The 18,495-nt window shown below is 47.0% G+C and overlaps 1 protein-coding gene across 1 annotated transcript in view; it reads left to right on the forward strand.

Annotated features, from left to right (window-relative positions):
• The first annotated feature begins 885 nt into the window (after positions 1-885).
• Positions 886-18,495, forward strand: part of WNT10A (Wnt family member 10A) — a 44,845-nt gene continuing 27,235 nt past the window's right edge. Inside the window, exons 1-2 of the mRNA XM_033160666.1 lie at positions 886-1,423; positions 15,620-15,882. Of these exons, the coding sequence (XP_033016557.1) occupies positions 1,362-1,423; positions 15,620-15,882 (325 nt within the window). The 5' untranslated portion in view covers positions 886-1,361. The remainder of the gene's footprint in view (positions 1,424-15,619; positions 15,883-18,495) is intronic.

An 18,495-nucleotide genomic window follows, 5' to 3' on the forward strand; every position in this document is an offset into this window, starting at 1 on the left:
GGTGCTGCAGTTGTGTTTCGGCCACACACTGTGATGCAGCTGCATGCCCAGACTGGAAAGTCCGGTGGGTAGTTAGCAAAAAATATACATGGACTGAGTCTGCAGCATATAAATAATCTATGCAAATAATGCTTGTGACTGCTCACTGCTGGGTGTTCCGCCTGTTTTGCGCGAACGTGTTGTGCGCCCATTTCTCCGGATATACATCCTGCTGTGTGTATGGCGATGCGCGCCTGTGCGCGTGTTCTCAGAGTTGGGCCGTGCACGTGTGGGCGTGCATGCAGCGTTGGAGCCGTTACTTCTGCAAAGGAGGTGGGCGCGCAAGTGTGGCCGGGCCGGGGTTGCACGGGATGGCTGTGCGCGTCTCTGCAGATGCGTGCGTATGTGTGCGAGGGTGCATGTCTCAGGGTGTGCGGTTGGCACACGCTTCCTGGCCCGTCCTTTTCCCGCCTGCCCGCCCGAGGGCTCCTGCACGGGCGTGTCGGGACTCGGGCTTGGGGCGCTGGCTCGGCGGTTGCTGCGCGTGGAGAGCTTTTTGCTGCCTTCCCGTCCCGTCCAGGCCGAGAAGAATCCGCCTCCGCCGTGGTCGCCGGTCGCGGCGCGCTGCCTCGTGCGCCCTCCTCCCCGCGGCCCGGTCGCCAGCTGCCCCTGCGGGAGCAGCAGCGATGAGTGGAGGGGCGGGCTGCGGGGGCCGCACGTGCCCGCCGGGCCCGGCCTGACCCCACCCTTGCCCCCTCCCTTCCCCCCGGAGAAAGATTACCCTGCCCTGATAGAGCCGCTGCAGCCCCTGTTTGCAACTTCAGCAAGCCGGGTGGGGGGGTTCCAAAGTTGCAAAGGAAAGAGGGTGTGTACATAAGGGAGGCAGAGAGAGAGAGAGAGATCTTTGCCAGCCTCCTTCTTTTTCTTCTCAGCGCTCTCGGATGGGGGGTGGAGGAGGAGGAGGAGGACCTGCCCGCATGGAGCTCCGAGGACAACCGTGGAGCCCGTTGCTGCGTTCACCGACGACGACTAACCCTCGACGCCTCTTCGAAAACCAGCTGCCCTGGTGAAGGAACGAGAAGGGTGGGGAAGAGAGAGGGAGAGAGAGAGGGCAGGCCCGAGGTGCTCGCTGCAGTTTGGGCTTGCAAATCTTTGCAACGAGCTGTCGGAAAAAACAAAAACACCTCCCTCTCCAGTCCAAGGCGATCAATGAGGTCCTAAGAGCAGGGGAAAGTGACAGGAGTAGAAAGAGCGCAAATCGACAGCAGCAGCAGCAGCAAGCAAGCAAGCAGCGAAGAGACAACCTACCCCCATCCCCACCCTACTAGCCCTTAAACAAGAAGAACCAGCTGGTAGGCAGACTAAAACTTCCAGCAGCCAGGATGGGACAAACGCTGCTTCTTTGGCTCTGCCCCCTGCTTCTCCTCAGTCTTTGGGGCCAAAGGTAAGACCGTCTCCTTTTAGTTTTCTCTGGCTTCCCCGCTTTCCAAACCCTCTCCACTCGTTGGGGAGGCCTTTACCACACAGCCCAGAATTGACAGCCTTCCCCCCTCCAATGCCCCCAGCATACGCACCATGCTAAGAGGAGATTAATTACATATCCCCTCCTAATGCAGCCCCTCGAAACCCCCAAGGGCTTGGAGGAGATGTCACTTGGGAGCCGTTTCTATAATTACAACTCTCCCAGGAATGCAGTGTCGAAGCAGATTTGTCTCTTTTACGAGTGGTTCTAGTCATCAGGATTATTTCACGCCTCCTCTCTCCCCCACCCCCCCAGCACCTTATAATCCGGGCTGTCATCTCCCTCTACAGACATATTCTCTCACCCCATCCGTAATGGTGAAATTCTTGCCAATGGGCATTTGCTCTGACATGAAAACATTTTGGGGAAGAGCCTCCATTCCTCTGTCAGTTTTTGAGTTCGGGGTTAGGGGTCTGTGCCTCTTCTCCTGGAAGTGGTGCTAGAGAAACTGGGGGATCGGACTCCTGGGTGTCTGCTCTCATTTACCAGTCACAATTCCCGCTTTGGAGCCGGGAACAGAATTTAAGAGTACCAATGCCATGTACAGAGCAAAATCCATTGGTTTTTATCCTCTGGGTAAGATTGACACTATCTACAACTAGAACAAAACACCAGTTTGCTTGAGGCGATGGGTAGCTCTTTTCGGTCGTGCTGAATTCATTCATTTGAGACTCGCAGAAATTCGGCAGTCTTTTCTCCAAGAGGGCCTTACTCATTCTCCAGCACAGGATCCTTTTGGTGTGCAGGAGCAGGTGAAAATCTCATTGTTTCCCAAAAGTCAGTTGTACTACACTTAGCTAAGCTTTGTGTAAGATCTGCCCTTCTTTGTGTTATCATAGGTTGTGTTCTATTACGCGGGTAGTCTATTAGGGACCTCACTTTTTTCTCTTCTTTCTTGATTGGGTAACCTGTTAGGGTGCATTGGATCCTTCTGTAGTCCCAAGATTTCAGCTGAATGGCTTTTGGTTTCATTGCAGCTACCCAATGTAAATTATATGTGAAAGTGCTGCAGAACCAACCCCCACCCCACCCCATTATCTGCCTGGAGTTTAAGCACATGGTTTGAGTTCTAAGATTGGGCGTGAGAAATTTTGTTCAAATCCTCAGCTTAGTCTTGAAGATCACTGGGTGGCTTTGAGTTTCTATTCCATCTCGCTGTCCCTTTAACCTTCTGTATAGGTTTATATTGATGATCAATTGGGATTGCCCGTGTTGAGATTTTTGGGAATGGGAAAGTGCGTATGTGGGAATAGAAAGTGAATAAATAATTACCCACAAGGACCAGTGCTTGTGGCATTAGTACTGAAAATGTGTTAACCCAAAATAGGTTTAACAGTGAAGTTGTCAGCAGAAAATGAACATCCATTCATAGAAAAAGAGGAAACTTGGAGGATATAATCACCAATATCTATTCTAGCAATGGGAAGGAAGCAGCGTTCAAAGCATGTGGGATGGGTGATCATTACCTTTCCAGTTTAGGGAGAGAATTTGGGGTCTAGTGGAGAAACTGGATTCCTGTATTCCCTTCTGGAGTCCTGGCTGTTGTATCATTCTGTGGGATTAGCAGCCACTTTGTTCCCTCTTTGTGAATTATTTAAACAGAGGAGAAAAATGTTTACGTACTTTGTGTTTCTCAAAGTGGGATTGGAAGCATTTTCTCATATATACACATGCCTATATAAAAAAGTGGGGGGGGGGTTGATGATTTCATCAATCAATCAATCAATCAATCAGCATCATGTTTGGAAAAGGCTCGGGGATGCATGGATGAAAGGCATGCGCCAAGGCATGCAGAGGGCTGCTCTCATTAGGGAGAAATGCTGCGCTGTTCTGAGCTGCCTTGTTATGAAAGACACACAATGTCTTAATCGTTTTCTTCGAAGGGCAGGTCCCTTCCTTGAGGGCTAGAGCCTGATCAGTGCCAAAGAGCAGAAACGCCTCCCCTCTGAGTTTGGGGCCTGGTTGTTTTGGGGCTCAGAGTGAGCCTTGCATTTGGCACAGACTCTGACATTGGCTCTTCCTGGGAGCCCTTGGGCCAGTCCCTTCCCTTTTGGTAAATAATATGCAAGGTAACTGTCTCTCTCAGGCTCCTGTACGTGCAAGGAAGAAGTCATGTCTTGGAATGGGTTTTGGGGGAAGTGAGCACTTCCTAACACCCTGAGCCACACATCCCTCTGCACATGAGCGATCTTGCAAATTCTGCTGTCAACTGAGAGTCAGGCAGTGGATAGCCTACTAGATTTCTGGCTGTGATGTTAGATTTCAAAAGGAAATACTACTCCTTATCAAGAGGCTGTGGTTAGAAGGGCCACAGACACAAATTAGAAACAGGGCATGGACTGGCCTCATAACTATCAGACTGTCATACCCATTTACCGGTAAAGCTGGTGGGGACACCTAGGGTACAGTCACTTCTCTCCTGGGAGTGTGAATTGGTAAGAATAAGTGCATTGCTCATTTTTGTTTATCCTTAGTCCTGCTCTCTCTTAGATATCAGATGACCACACTACATTTGGGTGGTGGTGGGGGCACATAGGAGGAACAACCAGTGAAATAAGGGGATAATGAATGGCTTATAGTAGCCTTCTCCAGTCTTGTGTTTGGGACCACAGCTCCCATAATTCCATGTTGGCTGGGGCTGATGGGATCCAATAATGAAAGGAGGACAAACTTACTTTTCCTCTGCGCTTTCCAGGCATTGCCTGCCCTTTAAAGCTCTGTGTCCGAGCACTTTTTTTTTTTGCTCTTGAGCTGTCCCCATGGAAACCTGCTCTTTACAGCTGAATTGGAGCAAACAGCAGTCCACGGAAAACACAAATTGACGTTTGTTGTGCATCGGTTTTAACGAGTGGGTTTTTGCAGGGAAAGAAGAGCTCCTGGATATGGAGCGCTAAAGTTTGGGCCTGTGCCTGGAAAGCATGGGGCAAAAGGTAAGTGTGGATAAGCCCCAGGTTGAAGGGAGGCCTGCTCTGAGAGCACATCCAGTCTGGTTGCTTGGAAATAGTCAAATGCACCTGATTCAGATTACAGTAAAACGTGGATACTTTTAAAAAAATTGTTACTTGCTGTCATTTGCCTTGGGAACAGGGTGAATTGTCCAGTCTTTGGCCGCTTTTTCTTGCCGTGCCAGCAGAGGTGGTGAAAAGCAGAAATGCCTCAGAACTTTTGCTTCGGATGGCAGTGCTGTGCTGGGAATTCACCTGCTACATTTCTGCCTTTTGCCACACAGGTGTTGAAGGTAGAAAATAATTTGGCATCTCTGCCAGCCGTTACAGTCTGCAGCCCAGAGGCAATGATCAAGGCTTGGGAGCCGACATGTTGCTAGAGCTTGGGAGGGAGGTTGGTGGCAGGGAAGGCCTTTGCCTAAACACCTCGAGGCTCTAGCATCCAGATAGGAGAATCTACTGTCTCGGATGAGTATAGGTGGTCAAATCACACGTTCTCAAACAAACTTCTGATTTTGTATTGTGATGATGCAGGAACATTTCCCATTTATTTTGAATTGTGGGGAAGCTACGACACCTATTTGAACTGAGGTCACATCAAGAAGTGGAAGACTCAGGCTTGCCTGTACATTATTATCTTGGAAAAGAGGAGACTGAGAGGAGATAGGATAGCCATCTTCCAGTATCTTCTTGTTTTCTCTTGCTCCGAAGGAAAGGAAATTCTGGTTAAACATCAGGAAAAAACCTTGTGACAGTAAGAGCCGTTTGACAATGGAATGGTCTCCCTTGGGAAGTGTGGACTCTCCTTCCTTGGAGGTTTTTAAGCAGAGGTTAAGCAGAGGCCATGGATGTTTTAGTTGAGATTCCTGCATTGCAGGGGGTTTGACTAGATGATCGTCAGGGATCCCTTCCAACTCCACGATTCTATGAATCTGTACCTTTAAAGCACATTGGAAACACATTTTCCACCCTTTAGGATTTTGGGCGCTGTAGTTTATCCCTCCAATACAATTCCCAGTAATCCTTAAGAAACTACAGTGCCCAGATTTCCTTGTGGGGAAAAATGTCATTTGAATGTACTTGAAACGCATAATGTGCACTCAGCCTCATGTTTCTTAAGGTTACCTCAGTTCAAACAGGTATCACAGCTCCCTCTCTCCTTCCCCCATTTCGGGATAAATGGGAAATGTTCCTCATTTCATCATTGTGTGCTACTATCTGCCTCCTGATTGAATCTCTCCCCCCCCCCCCATCACAAAACATTTGTGTTGAGAGTCTGGGGAAGGGTTAATAATTATATATACTTCCTCCCCCCCCCCTCCCGTCTCCATTTTGCTTTGTTTTGTTTGTAATAGTTAGTTTTGGGTTAGTTTTTTTCTCTCCACCCCGTACTGCTACCCCTCCAAAAAATATAATTTATTACCGTTGGAACTTGTATTAATTAAAGCAGTAGCAACCACAGCCTGTGACCTGCGGGCCTTTCACTGTGAAATCGTGTTTCAACTCATTTAGTGCTATAGAGTGAGAGGGTGGGGGGAGCACAGGTCAATCAGATACAAAGAGCAGACATGGTAAACTGCCCTTCTCGACACTTCACCTTTCCTCTCCCCATACTCTGTGGGTCTGTTTGCTGGGATCTACCCTGCCCCCCCATAAAAGTCCTTGTGCTTTTACGGCCAGACAAGAACATGTGCATGTGGGGTGTGTGTGTGTTGTAATGTCTATTTGGGGAGGGAGAATGAAGAAAGGGGGATTAAGGAAGTCTTGCTTCTGCGGGGGTGGGGGATGATCTCCGCAGGGGAGGGGTAGGAGGGATGTCACCTTATGTCGGTTATTTGGATGGCAGGATGTGAGGGGGAGGAAAGGACACTGGTTCGGGTGAGACTTGGATAGCACAAACTTGCTTGCCAAAAGGGGTGAGTGAAAAAGCCTATAGTCAGTTCCTAAACTGACAGACACTTGCTTCTCAACAGTAAAACAGTGGAAGGATGCTTAAGGCTAATGTAGGTGGGGGGATGATAGTGGCAGTCTCAAAGTTCAGCAGCACCCCATGTGATACTAAAATTCAGCACCCCTCAGCCTCTTGCCCTTCATTCTAAATCATACTTGAGATGCCCCCTGGGGCCCAGAGGCTCTGTGCCCAGTGCGAATGAACCAGTCACACCCCCCTCTATCTGATAGTGGGTTGGGCTCTTATAATCCAACCCAACCATCCCTTGGCCATCATGAGCCACCCCAAGTGAGTGCATAGGTTCTGTTCAATGAAGATATCAGGGCAGCGCCTGCTTGACACTCTCCACCAGGATGTAGCTGCAAAGGGAGAGAGAAGGCCTGTTGCATTTAATCCATGGGGAATTTACCAATGTCCCAGGTGAAGGTCTGGAAAAATGCATTTCAGATCTATTATAAGAAACACATAGAGGAGAACTGAGGCACAGTGGCATGTAAGGCAAACCACTGGGTGGGGGTGGGCGAGAGAGAGAATTGGTTGTGTACATGCATGGATTAATGTCTACAGAGTGTTTCTGCTTAGCATCTGCTTATGCAGTTGTATAGTAGATAGAACAGACAATGTGATGGACTTGTTGTCGGCATCCCTCTGTCTTGTGAGACAATGGATTCCGTCTCCAGGGGGGTGACACCAGGGGGCAAGCAGCACTGAAGTGACCTCCCTGGGCTGCCCAGGCAACAAGACCCCACTATCAACCTCACTGATATGGCCCAAAGGAAAGCAGAGCAATATGTTTGGCACCAGCTTGGCTGCAGGAGTTGCCGGTAAGGAGGCATACAGTATGTATATGCATGTGTATTTTATGTGTGAGAGGTGTGTGTGTGTGTGTGTGTGTGTGTGTGTGCAAGCAAGCAAGCAGTGTTGGGCTGTGGTTGTATGGGTGGAAAAGGGAGTATGGTGAGTGAGGAGCTTGAGTTCACTATTCTAATGGGTCTTTACAAATGTACCTACTTTCTGATCTTGTGTTTGCTCTTACAGTATTCTGCGGTTCCCGCATTACAGATGTGTTAAAGGGTCAGAGGGTCCAGTGATGCCCAAGAGCCAGTGTGGTGTAGTGGTTAGAGCAGGGGTTGTCAACCTGGTCCCTAGCGGGTATTTCAGGATTCTAGGTGGGCGATAGGGGGTTCTACGGCACAAGCTGAATCCTCCTTCCATCAAGCGCTGGTGGGCGGTAAAGAAATTTTACCATCAAGAAAGGTGCATTAGTGGGCAGTAGGTATAAAAAGGTTGACTACCCCTGGGTTAGAGTGTCTTACTAGGATCTGAGAGACCAGGGTTCAGATTCCTACTTGGCCATGAAGCTCACTGGGTGACCTTGGACTAGTCACTGCTGCTCAGCCTTCACAGGGTTGTTGTGGGGATTAAATCAGAAAGGGGAGAACCTTGTACACCGACTTGAGCTCCATGGAAAAAAGGTGGGATATAAATGCATGAAATAAGTACTATACAGAGTTGGTGATAGGGATGAGACTTGAACTTGGGGCCCATGGATCGAAGTACAATTTTTTGTCCACTACACCAATTGGATGAGCTTTTTATTACTTTGGGGTGGGGAAATATGGAGTGGAACGTTCCCTGAGTAATATTCTCTGTGGGATGCTACATGCAGCCAGGAGTAGGAGCTGGAAGAGGCATAAACCACCCCAATATATTTGCAAAACTAGGTGACTTGTTTGTGGGTGAACATACATTTGCCTCCTGTTCTTAAGTATGGTCAGATGTAAATAAGGTCCATGGATTTCAGGGATCTTTCATAGAATCATAGAATTGTAGAGTTAGAAGGGACCACAAGGATCATCTGGTCTAAGCCCGTGCAATGCAGGAATCTTTGCATAGATACACATAAGATTGTAGTCATAGTGTGGATTGGTTTCCACGGGACAACTAGTAATCATCCCAAGTTTTTCACAGTTCCCATGGCAAGAGGGTAAGTGGTTTGCCTACATGGATGATGTATAGATTCCAACCTGTGTTAATGATTGTCTCAGTACAGAAGCAGAGGATGTTAGCTTTTCCCAATTAGTTAAACAAGGGTGTGATCCTGTGTACATGGCGTCTGATGCCTGGTACTGTAATCAGATTTCAACACTATCTGGATGTGTTGGGGTGACATATTGCAGATTTGCTACTGCGTTTCCTTTTTATAAGACAGGAGAGTGGAGCTTATTTTGTGTGTGGTCCCGGGTAAAGTATGAAGTCAACCCTTTGCCTTTTCTTGGCAGCTTAGCCTCAGGTCTCCTTAAGTCGCTGTGCACCGGTTTGATATATGTTGAATCTTGACTGTTGCAATAAATGAGACCTGACTATGTCTGAAGAAAAACGTCATAGGGCTGCTGTTAAAAGTCTTGAACAGGTCAAAAGGTATCTGCTTTTTCTATTTGGTGCCTCCTGTTCTGTGAGAGCGACACACCTATGATAGCTGGTAGGCCAACAGCATGGGGGGTGCTTCACCTGCATATCCTTAACAGTGCTTACAAATCAAGGAAGAGTCGAAGGAATGTTGTTTAGCACCACCATAGGCGTTGGAGTCATATAAAAAAAGAGCAATCCTGTGCTTCAGCTTCGCTGGCTGCTAAGGCATAGGATTTGGCAGAACTCCTGCTGTGCTGACAAAACAGGAGATACATTGACAGAGCACTGAAAATCTGCTCTGCCAGTGAGACTGTGCTGGTGGAAGTACTGAAACAGAGGGGAGTTGTGGGCAGGATAGGGATGGCACAGGGAGGAGCAAACTTGCACCATCTCCTCAAGACCACGATCACACCTCTGTTGCAACTTTACACCCCACAGACCTGGAGTAAGAAATCTCCCTCCTGTTAACTAATGGGAGGGGTTTTTGGTTTCTGTTTTTTTAAGCTGCCCGGATACTCATGGCCACCCCATCATGTTGTCACAGTGGAGCATAGGATATGGATATATGTGACAGCCAGTATATAAACCTTGCACAAAGAGACCACAACTCTGATGACAGGATGTGTGTGCCTATGATAGAATTTGTCCCTATGCTGCATACACATTAAAAACCCACAAGGGGGAACGCTGGTGAGTGGAAGCTCTGGAGAAAGGGCACTTGATACACAAAGGGAGCATTTTGCACTAAACAACCCACCTCCAGAAAATGCATGGGAACTTGAGCGCATTGCGAACGGATCTTTGCTTAGAACGCTCACAGGCACCTCATCTTGGGACTTCTGACACCAGCTTCCAGCACATGGGTTTAGCTGGGATGGAATGGGGTGGGGTGAAGCTGTCCCCCTAAATCAAGTAAATAAATAAAAATTCCAAACTAACTGACCAATTACATCACAGATAATTTGGTTCTCCCCACTTTACATAATGCCTGTCCCCCAAAAATAAATCCTGGCTACGCCCTTGACCCAGCAGGGACTTCTGCACCTGGGGAGGCCAGGAGACAGCAGTCCACACAGGTAAATGCCGGGAAAGAGGATCAGGTGCTTTAACGGATAACTACTGCAACTGCCTCTCATATATCTGAACTCTATTGCTGTTCCTCCCCAACAGTGAAGGGTGGGGTTTCCCCCATACAGGGAAGATGCCCCATCCCCATATGCAGATAAGCCCACTTGGCAAAGGCTAGACACTATCCCAACCAATGCCACTGCTGTTAATAATAATAATAATAATAATAATAATAATAATAATAATATATACCCCACCCATCTGGCTGGGTTTCCCCAGCCACTCTGGGCGCTTTCAACCGAATATTAAAAACAATACAGCATCAAGCATTAAAAACTTCCCTAAACTTCCAGGGATGCTGAGAGCATGACAGCTTTTCTTATGCTGTTCCGCAATTTTCTGCGTTTGTGTGTGTTTCCCTGGACTCAGCAAGTCTAGGACGGGGGCTATTCTGCTACCGTAGTAGCAGCAGCATACTGTATATTCTGCTCCCATGTACCTGGTGCATACAATTGCTCTGTAAGCCTCTTCACAGGAGGAAAGCGTGGATTCATTAGCTGAGGGGAAATAAAGGACTGGCAGGTGGTTGGAAGTGGGGATACTCTCCATCATGCAGAGGACACACCTGTGCAATGAATAGGAAACTAAGGTGGTGTACACATTACTGAAGTAGAACTCAGCTAGGCCGTTCCTTTTCCTCAATTCATAATGAAGCTGGCATGATGGGAAGATTCATCTAAAGGCAACATTTCATAAGAAACAAAGGGATAGATACAGGATAGATGGTGGATTGTAACTAATGTAATTTGTGTACTTCTTCCCAAATCAGCAGTAGGAGAGCACTGGATCCAGAATAAACAGAAGTGTGGTCTACAGCCCAAAGGCTTATTCACACTTGCCTTTCCTCCACTCTTTCCAAGCACTGTCCATGATTTATGTTCAAGCTCCCCCCCAAAAAAAACGTTTCCCACAGAAACCCACTATTTAGAGCTCAATTGAAGCAAACGTCAATCCACGGTAAACCTGAATTGACAATTGCTCCAATCCAGCTTCAAAGAGTGGGTTTTCATGCGGAAAGCTTGGGGCTGGGGGAACACACGCTTGGATTTTATGGCGTGTCAAAGCACAGACCTGTGCCTGGAAAGAGCAGGGCAAAAGGTAAGTGTGGATAAACATGAGTTGTGACTTGCGAAGGTTTCCATAGCTAAACCTGAGATGTTAGGGTTGCTGAAGAGGCTGATAATTGTTTTAGATGGTGACTTTGCCAGGTTTGAGGGGCTGCTAGGCAAGATGCCCTTAGGGGGCAGGGTGTCCCACTGATGATGCTTTGTTAGCCCCTCCCACCATTATCACAACCCCCACCCCACCACTATCCACTGCCATCCCTGTCTGTCTTGCCTGACTCTTCTTTCCCTTCTGCCTTGGCCACTCATTCTACACGTGTTGGTGGCAGAAAGGCTGATACTAACTAGCCCACTTATTAAAGCAGCCATGGGTAATCACTGGCCTCTAGGCCAAATGAGACCACCAGAGGTCCTAATTTTGCCTGCAAGGGGCGTTTTATCCATACAGTCACTCAAGAGACCCAGGCATGCTTAGCTTCAGGAAGGTGGTGGGTTCATGTATCTTCTGACCATACCCTGGGACAAAGCAAGTGGAGGGCCCTGCTCTCTCTCCTTCCACTTGCCATTGCTTGGATGTTCAGAGAAAGCAGGTGAGCAGGCTGCCCCAATGAGAGGAGGAGAACTAGGAGGCTCTAGAGAGTGGGCAAGCGTATGGGCTTCAGCAAATGTCCATTGAAACCTACTACTCCTGATAGGGCACAAGGAGAAGGGGACGACAGAACAGTGGTTGAACAGTGTTCTCGAAGCGACTAGCATGAGTTTGGCCAAACTGCAGGAGGCAGTGAAAGATAGGCGTGCCTGGCGTGCTCTGGTCCATGGGGTCACGAAGAGTCGGACACGACTGAATGACTGAACAACAACAACTCCTGATGCCAGCCCTGAGTTGAGTTCAGATGGGCCCAGGTGACTTTTGTATGCAGAGAGCTGTGTTATGGTGATGGTAGAAACTTGAGCTGCCAATTGTCTGACTGCCAATAGAGCTTTCTGAAGGCATGGGGAACCTTTTGAGGTCAGGTATTGGTACAGCTGCCAGATTCAGCAGAACAGGTGTGGGGAACCTTTGGCCCCCAGACTACATCTCTCATCATCCTTGGCCATTGGCCTTGCTGGCTGGGGCTGATGGGAATTGTAGTTCAGCAACATCTGGAGGTCCACAGGTTCCCGATACCTGGAGTTTAAGGAAGAGTCACGTTGTGTAGAGAGAAGGTACACAGCATGATGTACCAAGAGCCCCACAAGGTGGAAACCTTCCTCTTACACAACTATTAAATGCACAGCAGCCCAGTCCTCTGCAGAAGCTGGTAACTCTGACCTCAGCACCAAGAGAATGGTGGCAGGGTGTGGAAAAATGCTCCACAGGAATCTGGGATCGTCACTCATCCTTACGCAACACATGCTCACCATCTTGTTATGCTTTTGCTGCTACACGGTTAGAAAAGTGACACAGAATCTCCCAGGCGGCTGCCACCTGCATTATGCAGATTGTGGGTGGCTGGCAGTTTTGATCATATGTAAGAGCCTATCCCATGACTTGTGCTAGCCTTGTCTTGGCTGAACAGAAATGGTGTAGTCCTGCTCTAAAACAGATGATTTGTAGACAAATATGAGTGATGGCCGTGATCTGAGCAAGAGGAAATTCTCCAGCTGGGAGAACAGGCCAGTTTCTATTGCCGATGTGAAACCCATGACCCAGCTGGTGTAGAGAACTCAGTACCTCACTCCTCCACCTTTGATCAAGCACTGTCATTAGTGAGTTATAAGCACCTTTTGCATCTCCCCTCAAATTGAGTCATTAGAGGCTCGAGTCGGGAGTCCCTGTTTTTTAAAACCGCCAAAGGGAGCACTTTGCCGTGTAATTAAAGCCTTCTTGTCTATTAACTTGCGTCTCTCTCGCTCCCTCTGTTCACCTGGACTGGTAACTCGCTAGGCTGTTCACAGATCGAGGTGGTTGTGGGAGGGCTGGGAATATTTAGACACAGGAGCATGGGCTGGTTCTCTCCCCCTTTGACAAATCGTAGATGAGGCTCTGAATCAAACTGCAAAGCTGATTGCTGTGTTGACAAGAAAAAAGCAGAGAGTTATTTATAGGAAACAATATCATGGCACTGTGTATGTCACAGTAAATGTACAGTACAGTTCTTAACTTATAAAGTCCTGGACAACTTAGGACCAGGTGATCTGAAAAAACGCCTTTCCCCATACTGAGCTGCCCATTCACCGAGATCTTGGGAGGGGCCCCTGTTAGTTATGCTGCAGCCTACAGAAGCTCATCTCTCAGCAACTTAGAGGAGGGCCTGCTCCATGGTGGCCCCCCGTCTGTGAAATCAGCTCCCTACCAAGATATGGCAGGCACCTGCTATGGTGAGCTTCTGCCAGCTGTTAAAAACCTATCTGTTTACTTAAATTTTCTCTCATCTCTGTAAACAGTTGAACAGTTCATGGCTACTGTATTCAAGATGTGCTATTTTTATAGGATTGTTTCTATTGCGTACGGAATTGTTTTTTGAATTATTGATTTATTATACAGGTATTTGTTTGTCACTTTTCTCACAGAGGGACCCAAAGCAACTTACATAAAAACCAGTTAAGGACATCCAATGGGGAAAAAAAATCTGAAAACGCAGCTAAATGAATTTGCATGGAATTATTTTATTGTATGCCATCTTGATGTTATTTTAATGGAAGGCAATATAGAAATATTTTAAAGAAATAAATATGGTCCAAAATGCAGAGATCATGGACAATTCTGAGGGAACACCTTCCAGTTCATAGAATCACAGAATTGTAGAGTTGGAAGGTACCACGAGGGTAATCTAGTCCAACTCCCTGCAATGCAGGAATCTTTTGCCCAGTATGGGGTACAAACCCACAACGCTGAGATTAAAAGTCTCATGCTTTACTGAGCTATCTGAAACATCTGTTGCTATTAAACATCCAAGTCACCAAATTAGAAGAACATAAATGAAAGTTCTGCCTGATACCAACATCTAATAAGATTCCCTTCCATGCAACATGGAAATGCCCTTGAGACACTCACCTGGTGCCAAGTTGGCTTTCAGTAACTTGCTATATACTGTAATATTTGTAACTATTTTGTTTAATATTTATGCTGCCTTTTTTCTCATCACATATTGTGTGAATATGGCAAATTATGGGCAAAATTCTGATATAGACCTTAGCATTTGGACAATACAGTGGAACCTCGTGTTACGTACCATCCTCCTTGCGAATGCTGTGGGTTACGAGCTCCGCTAACCTGGAGGTAGATGCCCCTTGTTGCAAACTTTGCCCCGGGATGCAAGCAGAAGTCATGCGCCGGCAGCACGGCAGCAGCGGGAGACGCCATTAGCGAAAGTGTGCCTCATGTTACAAGCAGTTTCGGGTTACAAACGGACCTAGGAATTAAGTTCGTAACTGGAGGTACCACTGTAACCTAATGGATAATTGCCAACAACATTCAACACAAACAGTTTGGGAATCTGGTCTTTAGATAAATTCAGCTTTCTTTTTTTTTTAAAAGAGGTAAATAGTTATCTGGCTTTCATGATAGCAAAACTTCAAAACTGGGGCGGGGGGGGGGGGCTGTGCAAGGCTTCCAATGGTGATGGTGGACCTGTTCAATTTGCTTATGGAAGTTAAGAAATAAAGACTTTAAATTATGTGTTTTAACTCTATTGGCTATCTTTGTAGCCCTTTCTATATTGACCCAGGGTACTTGTCTGGAATTCAGCATAGTGCTAAGTGGGGTATGCTTCCGGGGAATGAGGTCCACTCACATAATGAGACTTTTCTACCATTTGCTGATTTAGGGCATTGGGGGTGGGGTGAAAGGAGTTGGGGGGGGGAGTCCCATTGCAGGAACAGGCCTCATTACACACATGCAACAACTTACCGGTAATTGAATCGTGCCCTTTGTCTTAAAAAGGTAGAAACTTATACAGTCGTACCTCGGATTACGTACTCAATTCGTTCTGGGTCGCTGTACGTAACCAGAAACGCGCTTTGCGCATGCGCGAAGCGTGCAGAACACTTCTGCGCATGCTCGGATTGCGCACGCGACGAGAAACACTTCCGGGTTACGGGAGTTCGGAACCCGAAATGTACGCAACCCGAAGCGTATGTAACCCAAGGTATGACTGTATGGATTACTTCCTTTCATTTTGTAAGGATTACTTTCTAAAAACTCAGGGTAAAAGAATATTCATAAGGGGCAAGGAAAAGTCTGTTTATAGAATGCAAATACAAAACAAGGTAGTTCAGTAGGGTATTTTCCATAAAAAATGCACTATACACTGGAAACTTCATAACCAACATGGAAGCAGTTTGGTTAGTGAAATACAAATTGAACATACTTATGTAGCTTCAACCAGGGATGTTCTAGCTCTAAGAACAATCACGATTTGGAAGCAGCTTTCAAGGGAGATTGCAAAGTTTCCCTTGCTAAAAGGTTTCCTTTTTTCCTCTGCAGTTTGCAGTATCAGCTCCAGAAATAGTTGCAGCAGTGGGTGTTGCCCATCCTGGATCTTGATATTTGCTTTCTAAGAAGAAGAATGTTAGCTTTTAGGTCACTTTGGTGTACATGGTGATGGCACCACTGACTTGTCTGTTTTCTTCCCAGCTCCTTATCCAATGAGATTCTGGGCCTGAAGTTGCCATTGGAACCCGTGCTTAATGCCAACACGGTGTGCCTGACCTTGCCTGGTCTGACACGGCGACAACTGGAGGTGTGCGTGCGGAATCCTGACGTGACGGCTTCTGCCATTCAAGGCATCCAGATCGCCATCCACGAGTGCCAACACCAGTTCCGCGATCAGCGCTGGAATTGCTCGAGCCTGGAGACCAAGAACAAGATCCCCTATGAAAGCATCATCTTCAGCAGAGGTTAGAGTTCTCTTCCTGCCGTTGGCTCTGTGAAAGCTCTGAGCAGGCAAAAATGATCATATCCTTGTGGGCGCTTGGCTGGCTATAAATCTGAGAGCATCGAAAGAAATGATGGAATGGGGATTTGTTGAATCTGGCACCATGTTCCTGGGTTTTAAGGCAAGCTCATGAATAGGCCTACCTGTGATACAGAGGTTTCCACAGGTGCTTTATTGTGAAATGGAAATCTGATAGTTTGATCACATTGAAAAAGAATCATTTAGATTTGGACAGAGGTGGGCTGACGTCTGTTTGTTTGACTACAATTTAGTGGTCGGATTTACAATTCAGGGGTGTGTTCTTGGGAACGATCTGTTTACATTAAGCTGAATTGGTCTTGTGTATGTTCTTCTGTTCCTGAACCTGCCTTGTTGGATTTCATTAAGGTTCAGCATTCCTTGCAAGAATCCCAGCTGCTAGAAGGCACTTGGTGATCCACCAATAAACCAGAATCCTGTTATCCCACAGCAAGCACCAATGTGCTTGTGACAGTTTTGAGGAGCAGTGGCCCTGCCTTACTCTAGCTGATTGGTAGACCTACCGGTGTTGAGGGGGATGAGATGCATCATAGAAGCCTAGAGGTGTTCAGCACTATCACTCTTTCTTTAGCCTCAAGACATACCAAACCCATTCTTAGCTACAAAGCAATATGAAAGCTTTGTTCAGAATATTGCTTAGCAGAGGACAAAGTTAAGAAGGCCTTAGTAATTTCAGATTGTTATCAGATGGAAAGCCCTAAAGAAATATTTTGCTACTAGCTGAATGAAACAATTTCCACACACAGACTTTCACTAGTGGGTGGAACTTATGCTGCATAATATTATGCATAGTCTGAGAATTCAGGATTTAAAGGAGTGCAGAAGGACTATTTGCTTTGCATGCACACTGTTGACACTAATCACCAAAAGGAGGGAGACTTAGGCCATGATCACACTCGTGTTTGCTGTGTGCTCACTGTGTCTTGATTCAAAATGATGCTTGGCGCCCAAACATTGGCATAAACCCCACCTCAGGAAGCCTCATCCTGAGTTTGGCAATGTTGTCTTGAGATGCAGCCAAAACTATGTCACACTGAAGTCATGTTTAGGTCCACCATTTGACTCAAAATGGCAACCAGCATTCAAATATCAACAGTGAGCTCTACCTCCACCTCTGAAACACTTGTCCCAACTTGTTTGGTGGCATATCTCAAGAGGTGTCCAATGCATAGAAAACAAACAGACAAACTACTTCCCAAAATATATAGTACAGGGATGTCCAACCAGTAGATCGCTATCTACCGGTAGATCCCCGGCTGATCCTGGTAGATTGCAGGATCCTCATTGTGTACAAAAAGTTACGGGGGGAAAGCTAAAAAACTCTCTGCAATCCTCCCCCCCCCAGAAAGCTCAACAACTCTAGGCAATCCTCCTCCTCCCTCCAATGATACTGGGAGTAGAACACTAGAACACAGTCTCTTGGGAGTTGGACATGCCTGATATAGTAGATTGGTTCTAAACTGTCATGGCTTCCCCCAAGGAATCCTGGCAATGTCACATTTCTGCAGGTTCTGATACTTTTCTCTTAGGGATCCCTATCCCTGAACACCCCCCTATCCCAATTCCCCGCTTTCCCTCAAGAGAAGGAACGACTGTCTGCTGAAGACTGTAACCCTATACACATTTATCCGGGCTCAAGGCCTGTTGGGCTTACTTCATAGTAAATGTGCTATAGGCTTGTGCTGTAAATCCTCTAAACCATTGTGACTGTGCAGGCCCTGCCCCAGTCTGTTGTAAAAGCAGGGCAGCACCCTCTATTTTGCTTTACCCTCCATTGTCCATTACCATTGCCCTCCAGAAAGCTTATGAAGCCATTCCTCCTAATGATCAGGACCATACAAAGCTACTAAGTTTTTGCTCTTTTCTGTTGCTTTTGCTCGAATCGTGGAACAAGAATTTGACTCCTCAATCGAAATAGAGCCTGTTTGAGTAGAATTCCATAATGTTCCCTGGACCTTGACAAGGATGTGCGTGTGCAGAGTGATGGCAAGGGGCAGATACACGAGTCCCTTGTCACCTGCATTAATGCTGCTTGTAAGGGTGAGGGTGAATTGTGTCTTGCTGTGTCTCACCTGGGAATTTCTGTTGCTTACAAGGATGGTTCTTGGTAACCTAAAGTGACAGATCCCTTGAATCTTTCATGCCTCTTCCCACATCCGCTGCCATCAGCTCAGCCATGCGTGCTCCTCACTTTAAATAATTTGTAGATCACTCCATTCCTCCCCATACCAGTCCCTGATCTTTTACGCCTCATCATCTCTTCCAACCAAGTGAGAGAGAGAGAGAGAGCCCCATCAGTCTCTCAAGGCTGAGGAACTGGCTGCAGAAAACAGTCTCCTTCCAACCCTAGCTCAGCTAGGTGGACTGAACTGAATGGATGCCCAAGTTCTGGTAACAAGACCTTCTGAAGACTGGGAAGCAGTTTTGTAGTGTGGGAACAAAGATGCTTGATATAAATGCTTGTGTCTTGCCAGATCCAATAAAATAAGGGTGCTTCTTGATTATTATTTCTCCCTGGTAAACTGTTGCAGAAAAA

Source organism: Lacerta agilis, chromosome 1 (genome assembly GCF_009819535.1).
Source record: "Lacerta agilis isolate rLacAgi1 chromosome 1, rLacAgi1.pri, whole genome shotgun sequence".
In the NCBI taxonomy this organism is placed as follows: Eukaryota; Metazoa; Chordata; class Lepidosauria; order Squamata; family Lacertidae; genus Lacerta; species Lacerta agilis.